Below are 19040 nucleotides of genomic sequence, written 5' to 3'. Positions count from 1 at the left end.
AAAAAGTTATGTATGCAGGTCAGCACTCTGTAAAATAAGCCTTCAGTATATTTAATTAAAACTTGAATCCTTCAAGGGAAGCCAAAGTTTTGGGGGACTAACTCTAGTTTTCTTGATATTTGTAAATTGAGTTTTTAAATACTTGTATATGTTAACATCAGAATTTTAATATTAACTGATAAATCCTATGCATCACTTTAAATGTGTCCTTTATTAATTATGAACTGACAGCATGGATATTTTTTGTATTATTTACATTTTTTATTATTATTTGTTTAGGTAAACATAACAGAGAATTGGATGCCTTATAAATATCTGTCTTTTGCATTTCAATTAAGCAAATTTCCTCATCAGAATTAAGTGTCTGACCACTAAGCATCCATGTCTGTTGTTATCCTCAACATATTTTTATAATGACTTTCACTTTCACGACTAGTCTCACTGCTCTTGACTAGCTCCTTTCCAGCAGTAGCCAGCACCACTCTGTGTTAATAGTAAAAGCTAAGAAATGACTGAGTTATGTGATGGTAGCTATCTCATATATTGAGCTGTTTTTGTTCCACAAATCAGTAAAAGCAATTTCAAAAATTGGCATGAAGCCACAGCTGGCTGTCCTTCCTGCATAGATCACCTGTGTCAGACTTTGAAAGAGAAGTTCGTGCATCCTCTCAGACAGCAGCATTTCCATGTCCTAGGTTATGTCTGTATGCTGATAGTGTCTGAAGATGCTGATCGTGACAAGCTGTTCCTGGACCTCAGTGTCTCTGGGCACCAGCAGTCCAGAGGGTTTAGAAGGGAGCTTTCTCAGCTCCCTGACACTGACAGAATAGGGTTGGCTCAGTGGGCCCCAGAAGGATCCTCACTGCATACAGATCAAGCACACACAGCTGTGAGTAAGGAGACAAGTAAGGGAAGTAAGTCATCAGGAGAGGGAGACTGGGTTTTTGAAAAAGTGAAGTAACCTTGTTGTGGTTAACATTATGGTGCTAAAGCTTTGAGCACCATTCATCAGAACAGGTGACCAATAATGCTGATAAACATCAGTGACCCAGCAGGAAACGGTGACTCTCTAAACACAGGGATCCTTAATCATGTTAATCATGGCTGCATTTCATTCAGATGGATCCTTTCTGTAGAGTAGCTTGACCTCCTCACAAAATGCTAATTGGCCCCTCAGTAGGTCAGCATTTCCACCAAAGACACCACAGTGACACTGACACAAAGCTGCTTTCACACTGTTTGTGAGATCTCGCAAAAGTTCATCGTAATTTTTTTTCTCCCATGTCCCTTGCGGGGGTCCGTAGTAACCCTCTGGGGTCCAGGGTATAATTGGCCATTTTTAACCACTTTTGATGTTCCCTCCACATTTCACCTTTAAAAACTGTTTATTTGCTTGTTTGGTCTCATTCTTTTCAGCACAACCTCACGTGTCTGAATTTAGTCATGTTTTCATTTTGACTGTATTAACACAATTGATCTAAAATCAGACAAAAAACATAAAATCCGAGTAGAAAAAGTTATATTTTTACTGTAACAACCACAAACATGTTTATTGAATCATATTTCATAATTGTCAATTTTAAAATCATATGCACAATCTTTGCAAACAACAAGGTTTTTGCAGCCATTTACCTTTCCCCCCCTTTTTAATAACCATTTCAAACTATTTACAGAACAATCAGCTGTTCTGCATTCAATAAGATGCCACACAAATTATTTGTGCCACTGCAATAATTTCTGTCCACTAGAAAGGAGAACATCACAGCCTGTAAACGTCAGTAAACGTGACGAAACCATTGAGAAAAAAACACACGTATATATTGTTGATCATGTCTCTGGTTTTACGTGGACTATCAACTCAATTTAAAAACTGGTATATATCACCTTGTTGGTTTGTCATCTTAAAGCGGTCGTGTGATTGTCTTACCACGACTACTTTATTCTTCCTCAGTCAAACAGCAGCACTCATGCCATTGTTTTGCCCCCTGAGCTCCAGGTGTTGTGCCAAAAAGTGATCGTCGGGCAGAAAGTGATTGCCGCCCGCAGGAGCCGTTAGTAATGCCGTTACTTGTAACAGTTATTCCCATCACTGATAATGTGACGTCAATTTTGTACAATATCATTACAGGATAAACCATGGCATGTTTATTGGCTAATGACCTGACAAATTGTTAGCCAATGAGCACGATGTGTGCCTCAGGGAAATTATTTTCCAGCCAGTAAGTACAATATAATTCATGAAAGTTTAGAAATGTTGGTGTTTGGCTTGATGTTTCTGATATATTCATAGCTTTTTCTTTCGAGCACTTAACTTATAAAATATAATCGCTTTGCTTACTCTAACTCTAATATTGTGAATGTGCCTTGCTGCTTGTGCATGTCTCGCCTCAAGCTTTGTCTCAAGTTGTGAATCATAATGACCAACAGCAGTCAGTGCACCATTGTACAAATTGTGTACAAATGCAAACCATCAACCAGAAGTGACATTTTAGTCACCTTAAAAGTTCAGGAAAAATTTGGAGTAGTCCATGTGATGGTACTGAAAATGAGCCGATCAGATCTGCAAACACACACTTAAATCTTAAAGGTGGATGCCAACTCTGGGTCCTCTCGAAACTGCCATCTCTCTGTAGAAGTCAGACCTTTGAACCGAGTGTGATCTGAGCTGCAGCACTACACGCATCCTTCTACCTGAGCCTCTTTCATCTCCCTTTGTCTAAGAAAATCCATACAGGTCTGACTTGCCTGATGTCTTTTGACACATACTTGACATTTGGATGATTTTAAAAAGATTCCATGTAGCACACTGTCTCATTATTGTGTAGATGTCAACACATCTGCAGTAGAGGTTACCTGGAGGTGAAAATGCGACCGTGTTTTTAAAAGACTCTCCTGCTCTTTGACTTAGCTGCTATAAATCTTCAATTAAGTCATCCATGCTTTTAGTATAAAGACAGTTTTGCTGCTTGAGAAACAAATCAGTCTCTATGCACTTGATGTCCCAGCTGATCTATTTTCAGGTGTTGTTTTTTCCGTTGGGATTTCTTTCTCAAACAGCACAACAGTCGTGTTACATCTCAAAGCCACCGCAGCTGGTAATGAGGGGATTGCTTTTCCCATTGAGGTTAAGATGGCTGACACTGGGATTTCTGTTCAAATGGATTAGACATGAGTGAAACGGGGAAATGAGAATCATTGTTTTATGCAGAATGAGTGCATTGATTGGAAAACAGACAAGTAGCTTCAACTGATTGTTCTAATGCAGTTTAGGTGTTTTTTATGCTACAGCTGTTTGACGTCTCATTGGCACAAAAATAGAGGAGACCACCCATATTTGTACATTCTGCTAGAGATATGGAAAGAAAGAAGGGCTACAAGAATATGTAAGTGTTTGGTTTTCTGTAGTTAAGATTTATGATAAATATATTATGCAAAATTCAAAGGAGCTATGATTAATCATTAATCACATCATGCTACAATCTAGCAAGAACAGATGAGAAATAAAGTAATTCAACAAAAGTGGAAGTTTTGCCTGCATTTCCCTCGGTATTCCCTTGTGTATTTAAGCCCTGTGTTTTCCTTTGTCTGTTGTTGCGTCGTTCTGTCATGGTTAGCTGTGTGGCAGGCAGGAGGTAGGACCCAAACGCAGGACTCGAGACACGGAAGGATAACCTAAAGGAGGCAGCTTTATTTTGCTGTTCAAAACTCGAACACGAAATACAAGAAAACATAACCAGAAACATAGAACTCAAACCAGAAATCTTAGGAAACTAGAAAACTAAACTGGGAAACCAAGAACTAGGACATTAGTTCACAGGAGAAACACAGCTGGGACTAATCTGACAAAACGAGACGGGGAGGAAGCAAAACTGAAAACAATTGTCACAGGAAAACAGGAAACAAAAGACATACACAAAGACGCGGACTTGACACTGTGACTTGGAGACTAGACCAAAATGCTTCAGCCTTCACAGTCCACACTGCAACGCGAAAACAGCGCTTTCAAATGTATCCACTTTGGAGAGCGTTTTCAAGTTTTCCTCGACCAAAAATGCTGTCTCAGTGTGGACAGAAGGCCAAAACAGAGAAAACGTATTAGTGTGGAAGCACGGAGACAAGAGGAACTAACCATGGGACACAGGGAAGGGACTTTATATATAACACAAGCAGAAAACAATAAAGAGAAACAATACACCAAATAATTTAACTTAAACTAGGATTACACATATGAATTCAATTCAGTTTCATTTTCAGAACAGTATATAAAGCACCAATTCACTGTCACCTCGAGATTTATATTGTGTAATATTACAAAGAGTTAATATGGCAGTGTGTTTTTGGTGCTCTTTTCACTGCAGTCAGTATTCTGACATCACCATAAAAGAGTAATGACACAACACAATTCTGCTGTGTAAACACACAACTGTGGCTTGACTTGCCACTTGTCACTGACATTATGGAATCTGTGTCTTGAAGAAGAGCTCTGAAAACGACTTGGCCGCAGCACGGTGTCTATGTGTGGAAATGGCTCTGCCAGATGTGTCATTGTGGATGTGGGTCAGAAAGGGAGTCAGACAGTGTTGAGGGACGCTGTGTTTTTTGTCTCTTTTTAAACAAGTGGCTGCCTGCCTGCCACCCAAATGCTGCTCCTCCAGATCCTATTAGACAAGCCTAGTGTGGCAGCCTGCCTGCAGTCTGCAGTGATTACTGCTGGCACAGGATTGCTTGAATGAGACGAGGGAAAATATATGACCTGCGTTCTCTTGCAAGTAAATGACCTATTAACCCCAATACACATTACAAAGTAAACATTTTCTGGTGGCAACAGGAAGACTTTGTTTTCTCCTCAATCAGGTTCATGTTTTATAAGTAACCTATATCTCATGCAGTTATTAGTACTGTTGCCTCATAGCAAGAAAGCACCGTCTTGATGCACGTTCCAGATACCTCGGATGTGGGAGCCAGGGAGCCAGGAAAACAGGATTCGTTTTCTTAGCAAGATTTAGGTATCACTAGCAATGCAGCATAATACTCATTTTTGTGCTTTAAAAAGGCATTCATGTAAAGAGCCTGATCAGTGTATGGCTTATTTACGGTGTTAAAAATACACAACAGTGGCAGTACAGATTAAATGTTCACAGTTTTACTGCTGTTTACCTTCAGTGCCGCCATTTTGGATCACTAACTTGGGGTATGTTGGTCTGCTCTAACTTTCTGAGTGGGAAATCTGATGAAGGGGTGTTCAAAAAAAAATCCTACTGGGAACTCCTAATTTCCGACTTCTGACTTATTCAAGAACACACTGTGACACCTGTGGAAAACAGGCTTTATTTCAAGGGACTCGTGTGCTTTTAATGACATGCTGAAAGTCACATGAGCATCTTTTCCAAACTAATTTCTGCAGGAAAAAGGAATCCAAAGGTGCTGTGAGCATCATTTCTCCTTAAACACCATTGAGACCATTTTTTTTCCACATAAAGACTACAATGACTTTCTAAAATGTTTTCTAGAAAAGATTAATTGCAGCAGCAAAAATATAACTCCCACATATAGTCCCTTTAATTCATAGTCCTCCACATTCCACCATTATGGAGTTTTTTCACCTGTTTCTTTGGAGGACATTTTCTGAAATACACAAATGAAACTCTCAACAAGACCACCTGATATTTTACCCAAATCTCTGTTACATGTTTTTTAAAATATGAGACAAAGGAGACAGAGGGACCTCTGGAAAAGTGACCCCGTGAAAACAGAATTAGTGAGCCATTGCAGTTCAAGGACAGTCCTTTGTTAGGACATTAAAGAAGTGCATACTTAGATGTACCATGTAGTAACCCTGGTGCCATCTTGTCCTAGCATTAGTATGTTTGAAATGTTTTTAATTAGATAATTAGTTAATTAGATGGACTGTAATTATTAACTGAAGAGAGAAAAACTCATATCAGCATTAGAAGGTTTAACTGTTCTTTTGCGAGCTGCATCGATGCAGCTCTCAAATGGTGATGGCTGTGCAGTGTGGCTGATGTTGTGATGCTAAAAAGTGACATTGGCAGCACTTTAGGAGTGAAATGCCAGGCAGGTCAGCGAACACGGGGAGCCAGGACTTCTCAGTGGGAGAATGTCAATGTCAGCAGGCGAGGGCTCTGATTGGCAACCCAGCTTCTCTCATATCATGTCCTGAAGGTTTCAAACACAAGGCCACGTTACAAGAAAAAACTTGTCTCTTAAATGAGATTAGTATCTAACAGATGTTAAGCTTCAAAGAAGGGTTCTTTGCTTTCTGAGTAAAAGGATGGATCTAAACAAAGCATGATTCTAGATGCTTCTCTGCTTCTTTAGGATTTTCTGCATTATTATGCGTATTATTGTAGCGTCTTTACCTTACAGTGGAAGCAGCTTGAGATAACTGCTGATTTGGCATTGTAGGTATAAATAAAACGGTTACCAGTAGTTACTGGTTGTGACTATCTGTGATGAACATGTCAACCCAGCATGTCCCAGTCCAACAGAAGACATATTTGACTAAATGTCTCCTGATCCAGAAAGGCTTGCACTAGTGTGGGGGGTGGGAAAAGAGCCACTCAATACATCCATGACACTGTGCCACAATGACACTGATGACTATGTTGTTCATGCATTGTTTTTTTGGTGTTTGTGTGTGTGTACATGTTTAGACATCTTTGTGAGGACAGAAAATTGGCATGCTACTGTACTTGTGGGGACCAACAGTCTCTTATGGGGACAAAATGCTGAGGCTCAAAATGTGGTGTTAGTGTCAGGGTTGTAATTAGGTTACGGCCAGGTTTAGGCTGAGGGTTAAATGTAACCAGTTTTCGTGACATGTCCTCACTAAGATGGTAAATGGACTGGTTCTTATACAACTAATTCATTCACCCAATCACACCAGCACTTTTTCTAAGCTGTTAGTGCCTATCTAACATTCACACACATTCACACTCCAACAGATCGGAGAGCAACATGGGGTTAGTATCTTGCCCACGGATATTTGGCATGCAGACTGGGGAAGCCAGGAATCGAACCACCAACCTCCCAATCAGCCGCTGACCTGCTCTACCTCTACAGCCACCCCAAGATATGAAAATGAGTGTGTGTGTGTGTCAGAAGCCACAGCAAGAGCTGACACAAACCAAAGTCGTCAATTAGAATGTAGTTTTTAACAGTTTGACAGGTTTGTTATTAGAAGTGAGAGAAGCTGGTGCAGTGACAGAAAATGAATACTGCTAAGTTACAGTCATCACGTTTGTAGGTAAGCTGTGGCAGCATCAAAGTACTCGCTCAGGTTTAATGGCTCACATCAGGTTAAATTATAGATCGAAGCGTTTTAGCACTGAAGTCTCTAAAAATCTAAAGATCTAAAAGGATGGAACGTGGTTTTGGTAAGGTTTTTAATGCTTGGTTGTTAACAGTTTATTCACAATCACCTAGTTTTACTCCATGTTGGATGGTTAAAAAAGTGAAGTCAAGACGTCTAAAAAGTGGTGTGAAGCCAAACCAGCTGCTGTCAGAGAGTGTGTGCTACAAACTGTTGGGATGCCTGCTTGGTAAACAACGATGTGTTTTCTATTACAAAGAAGATGCAACATGTGGGAGCGAAAGTTTTTAAAGGCTTTCTGTTCTTTGGGGATCCTCTTTGAAAGAGTGTGCTATTGTTAACTGAGACTAGACTGAAGCTTGACAAGCTTATTCTCATAGCTCTGCCTATCTATTGACATTTAGCCTGCTACCATCTTGGGCTCATGGTGGAAAAGAATTATATTACATAGCTATTTAAATGTTGTTGATTGCTTTCCAGGCAAATTGAATGAACAGCATTATGTGTATGGCTTTTTAGGACTACTCGTATTTGTGAATCTTTTATTAGGTTTTCTTGCATCTTGGTACAAACTGAAAGTTCCAGGTTTATCTGGTATCGCTACTCAGTCTGCTTCCCTAGTTAAGGGAGAAAAATGTCCTCCAAAAAAGGCAAAAACCGTAGGATAAAATCATCTGCGTGGGGTACTCGTATGGTTGTTTTATAGCACTACAAGCTGCCACAGTGTGCTGACAGGCGAGGGCTGTTTTACTGATGCCCACACATGCATGTGAACATACTGTATTCAGACACGAACAGAACAGTGTGAACATGCGAGGATGTGTGTGCTCCCCGTAGCCACCCTCATCATCCTGACAGCTCCAAGTCCTCAAGAGGGCAATGTTTCAATCTGTCATCTCCCACATCTCAGCTCTTTATCAAACGCTGTTTGTTATCACAGGCGGTTCTCAGTAAAGTGTCAGGTTGTTAGACGGAAATTGGGTTGTAATCCCGGCAATGATTTGACACACAAGTGTGGCTCTTCGTGTGTGTGTGTGAGATTCATTTTTCTTCCTGCAGGAACAAAATGATGAAGGAAATAGCACGTCTCTAGTGTATGTCCTGCTGTCAGTGTGGTAAAAACCCTGTGTTACACGATCTTAGTTCACTTCAGAATGTATTTAGCTTTTAATTGTTGTCTTTTTCTTTTTACAAAAACCTGTTTGGTTTCAGATATGTATGCAGTAATATTTCCACTGGAATTAAAGTTTATTTGGATAAATCTTATAGAAGAACTTTACTGAGTCTGTGACAGTTGTAGGCATTTTCACGATATTGTGCAGTTACAGTCAGCCAATTAAGGCATTTGTGTATTGTTGTAATATTTCTTCTACACCCACAAACAAAGAAACATTCACGTGCCTCTATTTTGTAGCATTAGCAGTTTCTTAATCTGACCATAGTTACATTCTTGAAAGCAGAGTTCTCTAAAAGGTGATACTAACATACGACTGCACATATATACAGTACACAGAGTGCACTCTGCTTCTGTTGTAAGAGCCGTCCTTTTTACAGTGCTGAGAGAGAGTTTGAAAGAAAGGACAGCCTTAATGCTTTTTAGAACACGACTATGAACACATGAAATATTTTGTCATGCTGTTAAACTTATCATGAACCATTTGGCCTTGCAGCACTGTGATGCTTCTGTCTTACACACGTTTTTGTTGCAGGAACCTGTTAGACATGGACACCTTCTCCAAGTCAGATCCAGGTAACTGCCTCCTCTCTCACACTGATTCTTCACATTCATCATTCATCTGTGTAATTACTCCTCTGATATGATTTTGTATTCTCTGCTTGGAAGTCTTCTGTCTCGTGCAGTGTTTATTAAATCACTACCTTTTGCATGTTAATTCCACACTTAGAGCATCAGTGAGCAGTAACACAGTGACTGTCTCCCACAGCGCTTACACACGCAGAATAGCAACTGACTGAATGAAAACCTGCATCTTGGGATCGAATGGGAAGGACTCTTAATTAAGTTGGTCCTCATTAAGAGTGACTAATCATTGGAGCCTGATTGACACTTTGCAGTTGCTGGGCCCACACATTGAATGTGATTATATTATAGTAACTTTTAGAAACAGCAGCTGCATCTGCAACTTAATGTAACAAAAGAATGGAGGAAAAAAAGCAAAATGCACAAATGCCAAAAAACTAATTGAAAATGAAAGGCCTCACTGGATCTGCTTATCTGTCAATGCACCTTTTCAATCATTGTTTAAGTCAGTCACTCAAGTCAGCAGCTTGAGCGTTCCCTAGTTTATCCTTCTGACTCTAGTAATGACCACAGTTTACCAAATAAACATAGTTTCCTATCAACTTCCATAAAATCTAAAGTCCTGCACCCAGAGAAGTCACCCCTTAGTCAAAGAACACATGTTTAAGGCACACATTTTACTTTTTAGACCTGGATGATACATCATTCTTTGATTATGGAGTTTACAGTCAAAAATAAAGAGATCCTGACTGTTTTCTATGCAGACACACGTAGCTTGTAACTTTTTTTTTGCCATCATGCTGGTAGAGGTTGGTCTTGGTTTCATTTGTTCAAAGAAAGCTTGTTTGACCGCATGTTGTCTGTTCAAAGACCGCAGGTCTTTTATCTGCTTAACTGATAATATTCACAACATCTACAGTCTTGACATAATGAAGAAATTGCCCACACCTGTCTGTGAGTAAACTGTCCAATTACTTTTGTTCCCTTTAAAAAAGAGGGTGGCACATGTTAAGTAGCTGAAACTCCTAAACCCTTCATCCACTTTGAATGTGGATCCCCTCAAATGAAAGTTGAGAGTCTGCACATTATGTCCATAATATAACTATAACTGGAACATGTTTCAGTAAACAGGCAGTGTACGCAGTATGCAGTACAGTCTAATGAAAGACTGATGACTTATAAACACAGATCTGCATGCATTAGTAAACTACAGCCAAGCACATGGTTAAATGTTAGACTAGCTTTGACAACATCATACAAATATTTGTCTGATGAGTGTAATCAGCTATTACACGTTCCTGATATATCTTTGCTTTGGTAAATGGACTGATTCTTATATATATTATATATATTACAACATGCCACATTCAACCAATCACACCCAGTCTCTTCCTTCTGTGCTTTTAAGTGCTTACTAACTAACATTCATACGCTGATGGATGCATTGGAGATCAACTTGGAGTTAGTATCTTGCCCAAGGATACTTGGCATGCAGACTGGAGGAGCCAGGGATCGAACCACCGACCATCCGATCAAATAATAATGAAATAAAATAAACATAAGCAATAATTACGTAAGTTGTAGATGCTATGTTTTCTTTCTGTTAGGGTATAAATGAAAATCATAAATCTCAACCATCAATACAACCACTCTGACCATTCAGAAAATGTTCTTAAAATGTGGAAGAGTGTCACTCCATTGTGCTACAGCAGCACGACAGCATCAAGGTTTACTCTAAGCACCCAGATTTAAACCCACTTAGCGGGCTGCAACTTAAATTTTGACCTATTTAATGTTATTTACTAGGTACGTAAAAAGCAGACAGGACTCTTATTCACGAGTCAATGTTTCATCTTTACTTGAGTTGTCAAGAACAAAACAGGGAAAAAGGTGATAGAAAAAGCAAGGCTATACTGAGCAACAGTTGAGTAGAAAATCAATTTCAAAGGCTTGGAAGGAGAGAAGAAAAGTGCTGACGAGATGCAGCATGTAAGACAAAAAGGAACCTTGGAGTGAAAAGACGCAGACGACATATTTCGTAATATCATTTTTTATTGTCAGTTGCATTGAAGTGTTATGGCTGATGACTCATCAGACTGAAGAGGACACAAGGAAAAACAACTTGGCTTATTAAGTTGCCAAAAACCCCCCCAACAAAAAACAATCACTACTTGCTGTTGATTGGATTAAACCAATAAGTGGCCTTTCAATCAAACATGGGTCGAAGCATAACATTTTTATTAAAACAGAGAAATTTTGAGTGTTATTAGTTTTTCCTCCTGTGAGAGTTCCACTCACTTCTGTTGTTGAATCTAAGACAGAAATAATTAAATTCAGTTCAATTCAGTTTTATTTATTTAGTGCCACTTCACAACCTCAGAGCACATGAAAAGCAAGGACCCTACGATACTGGAGGGAAAACCCCAACAGTACTTGACGACAGTGGGAAGGAAGTTCCTTTTAACGGGAAAATACCTCTGCCAGAACCAGGCTCAGTGAGGAAGCTGAGGGATGAAGGGAAAGAGAAAAGGAAAAATGAGAGGACAGTGAGACCAAGATAAAACAAAACTATGGAGGAGAGAAGAGAAGAGCCGAGTTGTTGGCATCCCATCAAGGTACCGCACTGAGTTCCCGAGGGTGACCCAATCTTTCACAAATGTTTGCAGAAGCAGCAGTCTGCGTGCCTGGGTTAATTTATACACCTGTGGCCATAAAAGTAATTGGAAAGCACCTGAATTCAGTGATTTGGATGGATTCTGGTAGTATATTGTGGGTCCATTGGGAATCCTACTTCATGTGGAGGGTCATAGCATAGCAGGGGTGCTGGAGCCTATCCCAGCTGTCATAGGACGAGAGGCGGGGTACACCCTGGACAGGTCGCCAGTCTGTTGCAGAGTTTCAACTCATGTTGAATCTGAAATCGTTAGCTTACGGGAAGAACTGCAGTATTGCAGAGAATTCTTCACTTTTTCCAACCTTGCATCATTGCTTGAAAACATATGCTGTCAATTTGTCTGACTAGCCAAATCATATGGTAAATGGCCTGCATTTGTATAGCGCTTTTGTAGTCCCTAAGGACCCCAAAGCGCTTCACACTACATTCAGTCATTCACAGCAAGCTACATTGTAGCCACAGCTGCCCTGGGGCACACTGACAGAGGCGAGGCTGCCGGACACTGGCGCCACCGGGCCCTCTGACCACCACCAGTAGGCAAACATGGGGTTAGTATCTTGCCCAAGGATATTTGGCATGCAGTCAGGATGCAGCCTGGGATCGAACCACCGACCTTCTGATTAGTGGCTGACCTGCTCTGCCACCTGAGCTACAGCCAATCATATAGTTGAGATTGCTGAGCAGACCCTGTTGACTGTGTCCTATAGATACAATATATTAATCAAGAGAAATAATGAAGCACTGATGTGCACCCTCTTCCTCAAATTAACAGTGGAACAGCTCAAACTGCCTTAGTGGACATTTTGGCACTTTTAAGATAAAATCAACTTTTAGTGCTTCTTCCTTGTTATATGAAATTTTGTAGCTTTCAGTTGAGGTTTGTTTGATGTAACATCTCCTAAGACTGCGAAGTGTTGTGTTTACATGCAACCTGACAGTACCAGAGCAGTCTCACTGTTCCCTAACGAACTCTCACGAGTCCCGATAGAAGCCTAATTATCTAATGTGAGATTGTAGATTTGGATCTCTTTCATCAACACAGATTAGAGAATTTTTCCCATCTTGTTTAGACTCAGTAATTACCACAAAGCTCCATGAAGCCAAAGAACCTCAGGTAAACTCTTTGATTTGTGCTAAATGTTGATTCATATGCAAGAAAGAAAATTTAAATGTCATCTGGGATCAACTGTTCTGAACAGGCTGAGCATTTGTCTCGTGTATCATTTTAGAAAGTCAGTGAGAGGAAGGCAGAAAAAAGGTTGCAGGGAGGATTTATTATAATGCATGAATTGAGAAGCAACATATAAATGGGATAATTGACAGAATCTTTATGTCATTGTTTTAATGTTGAAATCATCAGTTAAAGGTACTATCCATTGACTAATCATTTACATTATGATGTGTAACCACAGTGTATATTATTGTACTGAACGACACTGATTTTGAAGGCAAAGAATCAAATACGGTCTCTCCACAGGCCAGGGCTCCTTTACTGACACAACCCATAGATTAGTCTTTGCTCCTGTGCTGGGTGGGGGTGGAGGGTCGTGCTGGAAGGTAATGATTGTGTCAGATGGGGTCCTGGACTTCAAACTCTTCCTCCCCACTGAGGAAAAGCTAGACTGACAGACCACAATGCCCCCTCAGCTCTTTCATGTCCCTGGTTAGATCCCTCTATCTGACCCGGTCCTCAAACCACAAAAGGACAGTGCAGGTCAGTGTAGACTCATAATGTCACAAAGAACTGGCAGCTAGTGATGAAATGATTGAACCTAATCCACACTTGAACTACTAATATATTTTAATGCTTCTGAGTGGCTGCGAGTAAACAGCTAGTTCCTCATCCATAAATAATTAGAACGAAATTTTGCATGTAACAGGTGAAATTTCCTGTTTATAGACTATAAACATCTTACTGACAACTCAAGCAACGTTTTTAACCAAACATTCATATAGTGCTACAAGTAGCCACATTGGAAACACCAGTCAACATGTATGCCTTTGGACTGAGGGAGGAAGCCTGAATACATGGAAAACATGCAGGCACAGGAAAGAGAGAAGGGCTCAAGCCAGGATTCAAACCTGGGACAGTGCTAACAGTTATGCTACCATGCTGTCCGTGCTTGGACAAAAATTAATGACAGTAATCACAAGTAAGATATCGTATTTTTTATAGTACTTTTCTGAGTGTAATCCAACCATTGATTACTCAGCCAATAAATGTAATTGGTCAGATGACTCAGTTGCATAGAAATGCAGTTTCTTAGGACACATCTTTGAAAGATTAAAATGGCCTGGCCTGTATTGGTATAGTGCTTTACTAGTCCCTAAGGACCCCAAAGCGCTTTTTACTGTAGAAAAAAATGGGACAATTCTCATTTCAGTGTGAATGACTGTGGTTTCACATTTGTAGAAATACTCCAGTGCAGCAGGAGAAACAACTATTTCATCCGCAGCATGTCTTTATCCTGTCTTCCTCCTCTCACCCCAAATGGTGGCAGCAGATGGCCCCGCCCCTCCCTGAGCCTGGTTCTTCTGGAGGTTTCTTCCTGTTAAAAGGGAGTTTTTCCTTCCCAATGTCACCAAAGTGCTGCTCATAGGGGGTCATATGATTGTTGGGTTTTTCTGTGAATGTATTATTGTAGGTCTACCTTAAAACATAAAGAACCTTGAGGTGACTGTTATTGTGATTTAGTGATGTTTAAATTAAATTGCATTGAACTGAATTGAATTGAAATTTGAGCTACTGAATTTGTAAATTTGCTCACTTCCAGACAAATGATATTTTTTAATTATTATAGTAGTTTCATTTCAATAGAAAGACAGAATATCAACCAAATATCCAGAAAAAATCCCTAAAACAGTTATAAAAAGATTTGAGTGAAATAAGTGTTTGAGCAAAACTTGACTAAATTCGGCCTCGGGCTAAATATGGGTTGATGAGTGCTCAGTTTTGTTTTGATTTGACCAAAGCATGTTTTCCCCACCCTTCTCTGAATCATGTTCACTGGCAAACTTAAAATGGGCCTGTAGGTCTATGTTGTTGAGCAGGGGGACCTTGCAAGTGCTGCAAGATTTTAATTAGTTATGGTGTAGTGTGTTAACAATAGTGCAGTTGGTGATTGTAATTGCCATCAAATCATTAAGAAGCTTCCTTCCGTGTAGTTTGGGCTGATCCAGTGTCTTCGTCTTTCTGAAATTTTGCATGGAGCTCCAGACTAAAAAATAAGCCAGTGGTACTTTTCATTTTAGATTTGTGTAGAAAATTTGCTCTGCAGACAAAAATTTGTGATACCAGATTCTTGGACACTTGATGTGATTTCAGAATCACAAAATTAGGCTGGAGACAAACGATAAACACAAAGGCTGAAACAGTCCAGTAAAATTACACTTCCATGTTTGCCTGTCCTGAGCTCCTTCAGAGGTCAGGCAGCTAGTCTCAGACTCCCAGTGCAAACATTTTAGAATTGCTGCCCTAAATCAAGAACATGCATTGTGTACATGAATGTGGATCATCATCAGCAAGCTTGCTTATGTTGTTCTCTGTCTCCATTTCACTCTTACTCACTTTTTCTGTCTTACCACACCTCTTTCAGACAGGTGAGTGTCCATATATGAATCACTTAGCCAACCATCCCTAAACTCTCTGCCTCTTGCTTACCATTTCGATCTTTATCAGTTAACACTGTTTTGCTTCCCTTGTTTCATCTGCATTTCCCTTTGGAGAGAAAAGCAGAGAGAATGGGGATGTATGGTTTCCAACACTGACTGGGTTGTGGTTGACTGGCCTCCTGTCCCACTGAAGCAGAAACACGATGATTTCTATACATGGCCTGCTGTTACCATGACCTGCTTTGAAGTGGAAGACAGAAGAAAAGAAGAGAGGCTGGGGAGAGGAGTGGAGGAGAAGAAGTGAAGTAAAATGGAGAGTAGGGAAGAGTAGAACCACAGGACAGGGGAGGCACAGAGGGGGAGGAAAGAAAGGACATAGGAGGGAATGAGAGAAAGAGGAGGAAAGGGGGAATGAGAAATGGAAAATCAGTAAATGGAAGGAGGACTTTAACAAAAAGAGACCACAGGGAAAAGGAGAAGAAACTGATTTGGTAGCAAAAGGAGAAATGTAGAAGAAAAAGTGGAAAGGACAGAAGAGAAAAAGCAAAGACAGATTTCAAAGAAAATATCTGCATAAAGGAGGATGATGAGGGGAAGGAGAGAGAAATGAAGAAAGGAGAGTAGTCAAAGATACATTTATTCATTTATTACTGGACTATACAAGCTCAGATGTATTTGGCAAGATTTTTGCTGGTGTTGAACCCTAATCCAACACAATTGCTTTCACTGCTGCAAACACCTGAGATGAAACCCTTCGGTAACTCCGACTGAGGGACTGTTATTTCTTCCTTCCTCAGGATTGAGGTCATTTCCTTCTCCAACAGCGCTCTCTCTGTGGCATCGAGGGGGGGAGCAGTGCGTGGACACTGTTGAAAGGTGGAGGCTCACAGTAGAAATGTGATGTGTGGCACTTCCTACTTCCTCATTATATAGTCTAAGCAGAGAGGGAAAGAGATAATGACATATCAATAGATGGAAAGGGGATGGAAAAAACAGCCTGTCCCTCTCATTGTGGGCCAGAAAGGGCGCTGTGAGTGCCAGGGCAGCTGCTTCATTTCTCTTTGTCTCTGGTGGCATGCACCTTGAGCTTGGGTGAAAACAAATGTGGTGTATGTGAACACTTCTCTGTCATTCGCATCGGTTAAATAAACTGATCCATTGTGCTTGTTTTGTTAATAAAATCTTTTTAGTGTTTTATTCTTTTACTGTGTTGAGAAGACCCAGCCAGTGAGCAGGTTAGGAGCCTCCCTTCAGCTCATCATTTGGAGAAAATTTCAACACAGTCTGAGCTGTTTGGCAAGTTTTGGTATCCGAAGAAAGCCAGTGGCAAGACGAAGCCCTGCTCGCCTTAAAATGACTGAAAATGGAACGCAAGCTTTTTGTTACAAAAGCAATACTGTATGAGAAAGAAATGTGACTTACAGTTTTAAAAAGATTATTTTCAAATATTACTTTAAAAGAACATTTATATATATATATATATATTTTTTTACATCTTTAGATAACAGCGATTTCCTGCGTTTACGTCTACTGATTTTGAGATATCCATTAGTCTTGAAAGGTGCAAAAATAAATTTAAGGCGTGCATCTGTGTTTCTCTTTTCAGTGGTGGTGTTGTACGTTCAAGGCCTGGGGACAAAGGAGTGGAGAGAGGTGAGTGAGGCACATAGGCAGCTTCAAGGTTTGTCCTGGGAAACCTGTTAGATCCACAGACTACAGTGTTTTAACTGTGCTTAGCTACAGTTAAAACCTTTGTCTGAAAAAGCACAAAAATCCTGATATTTTTTTGCGCCTGGTATGTCTGATTACAGAATTATACTAACCTCTTTTAGTTATCATTTGTTGACACGCGTGTACAGATTTCAGAGGTCTATTGAAGGTACCAAAAAAGGTCGATGTTCATATTGAGAGGGAAAAGAGAATGAATATTACAGTATCTATGGATTATCTGAAAAGAGAAATAACAGCTATACCACTATCAGGAAAACTTATATCTAACTTTTTTATCATGTGCTACGTTTTTTTGGCAAATCAATTAAACTCAAAATACAAGTTACAGAGTTAATGTCTCTGAAATCATAAATATACACACAAAAACAACAATAATGCAGTTACTTACCTTGTTATCATATGTGCTTTATTGACTTGGGGTTATTTTTAAATATCATGGTTATCCTTGAATAACATCCCTATTCCACACACAATGGTATGTATATGCGTCACTGACATCCAGATGTTTTGATGAATCAATATCCTTTGTGTCAAGACTGAATGCAGAAATGTAGGAAGTAAACTCTGGCAGCTGCTTTTGGTTTTTTAAAGTTTGCGGTCCATAAATGTAATAATCTCACGTGTCGCATAAATCAAAAACATGTTCTGGCTTTCAAGACTGCATCTGCTTTCCTTGGTTTACCTACTGCTTTAGTTTATTAACCCTTTAAGACCTACCATAGAACCAAGTCTGCCAAAGCTTATATTATATTTTTACATGCTGTAGTGCAAGTTGATATACATCAATACAACCATTATAGCCCAAATTTTAATAATATGTATGCATTAAGTGCAAAGAAATTACATAAATTGCAAGAAAGTGCAATAAACTACAAAAAAATTAAAATCGTTTTTGTTTTTTTAACATATATTTCTAGTTAGAGAAATTTAAGAGGCTTATCCCTCAAAACTGTAAATACAAAAAAGTTGCACAAAATAGTTTCCCACCACAGGAAATTTATTTTGAGTGTCTTCATATTTTTATTTTTGAAATACACCAATTTTTATATACTACAGGAAAAACGAAAATAAATATTATAATGCAAATTTGCAAATAACAGCATATGCATCAAAATAAACTATTTCCAACATCGCAATTTGACTTCTAAGCATCCCGGAAACGACACAGAAAGTCATAAAGTCAAAGATAACTTTTAAAAACACCAGTATAGGCTCATGAGGCCCTGATGGTAAAAAACTACATTTCCGCGAAAATGACATCACTTCCGGTTTCAGGCAGGTAATGGCAGACATGCGATAGTTCATGCTGACATAGGAAGTGTTATGAACAGCTGATCGGATCGGCAAAGTGTGTTTCTGGAATATTGTGTTTTTGTTGCTGCAAGTGCTTTTTATGCAGTTTTTGCAAAGCTTTATGTGGAAGGAAACTGTGACCGAGGACAAGCTGATGGCATAAGATGTAAGTACAACTCCTCCGGTTTCATATGCAAAAAAAAATTATTGCGCTAGCTTACGTGGTTGCAGTTCTACAAGGATTTAAAAGTAGTTGCGCAAAACGGAGCGTGCTGCTCTGACCGGTTTTAACACTTAGAGTCCTCCGAGAGCAGCAGTGCCCAGGCTTCTACCTTTCTACCTTTAAAACCTGCCTTCCAGCCAAATGGCTGGTAGGTGTTTAGCTAGGCTTTAGCTTCAGCCAAGTGGAAGCTAAATTGTCTAGTCATTCATATGTAAATTAGGTTGTTATCTGGGAATTCTGGAGGGGAGTGGGGGTGTGTGAATGAGGGGGTGGGGGAGCTGCTAAAAGCGGTGAACTTCCTTTTGTGTTTGTCTTGATGCATTCTCAATCATCCAGGGAAATAAATCTCCAAAAGTCACCAACTTGGAGTGTTTCAGTTTGCCATCTTAGGGAGAAATCAACACACATGGGTGTA

General features: G+C 39.7%; 1 protein-coding gene across 1 annotated transcript in view; it reads left to right on the top strand.

Annotated features, from left to right (window-relative positions):
* The window catches only part of LOC102211551 (copine-9), a 189663-nt gene that overhangs the window by 6284 nt on the left and 164339 nt on the right, over positions 1-19040 (top strand). The window contains exons 2-3 of the mRNA XM_013909198.1: positions 9043-9083; positions 16985-17031. Coding sequence (XP_013764652.1) covers positions 9043-9083; positions 16985-17031 — 88 coding nt within the window. The remainder of the gene's footprint in view (positions 1-9042; positions 9084-16984; positions 17032-19040) is intronic.

This window comes from Pundamilia nyererei, unplaced genomic scaffold (genome assembly GCF_000239375.1).
Source record: "Pundamilia nyererei isolate P.nyererei 1_Seehausen unplaced genomic scaffold, PunNye1.0 scaffold00021, whole genome shotgun sequence".
Taxonomy (NCBI): Eukaryota; Metazoa; Chordata; class Actinopteri; order Cichliformes; family Cichlidae; genus Pundamilia; species Pundamilia nyererei.
This window is presented reverse-complemented; position numbering and strand designations above follow the sequence as displayed.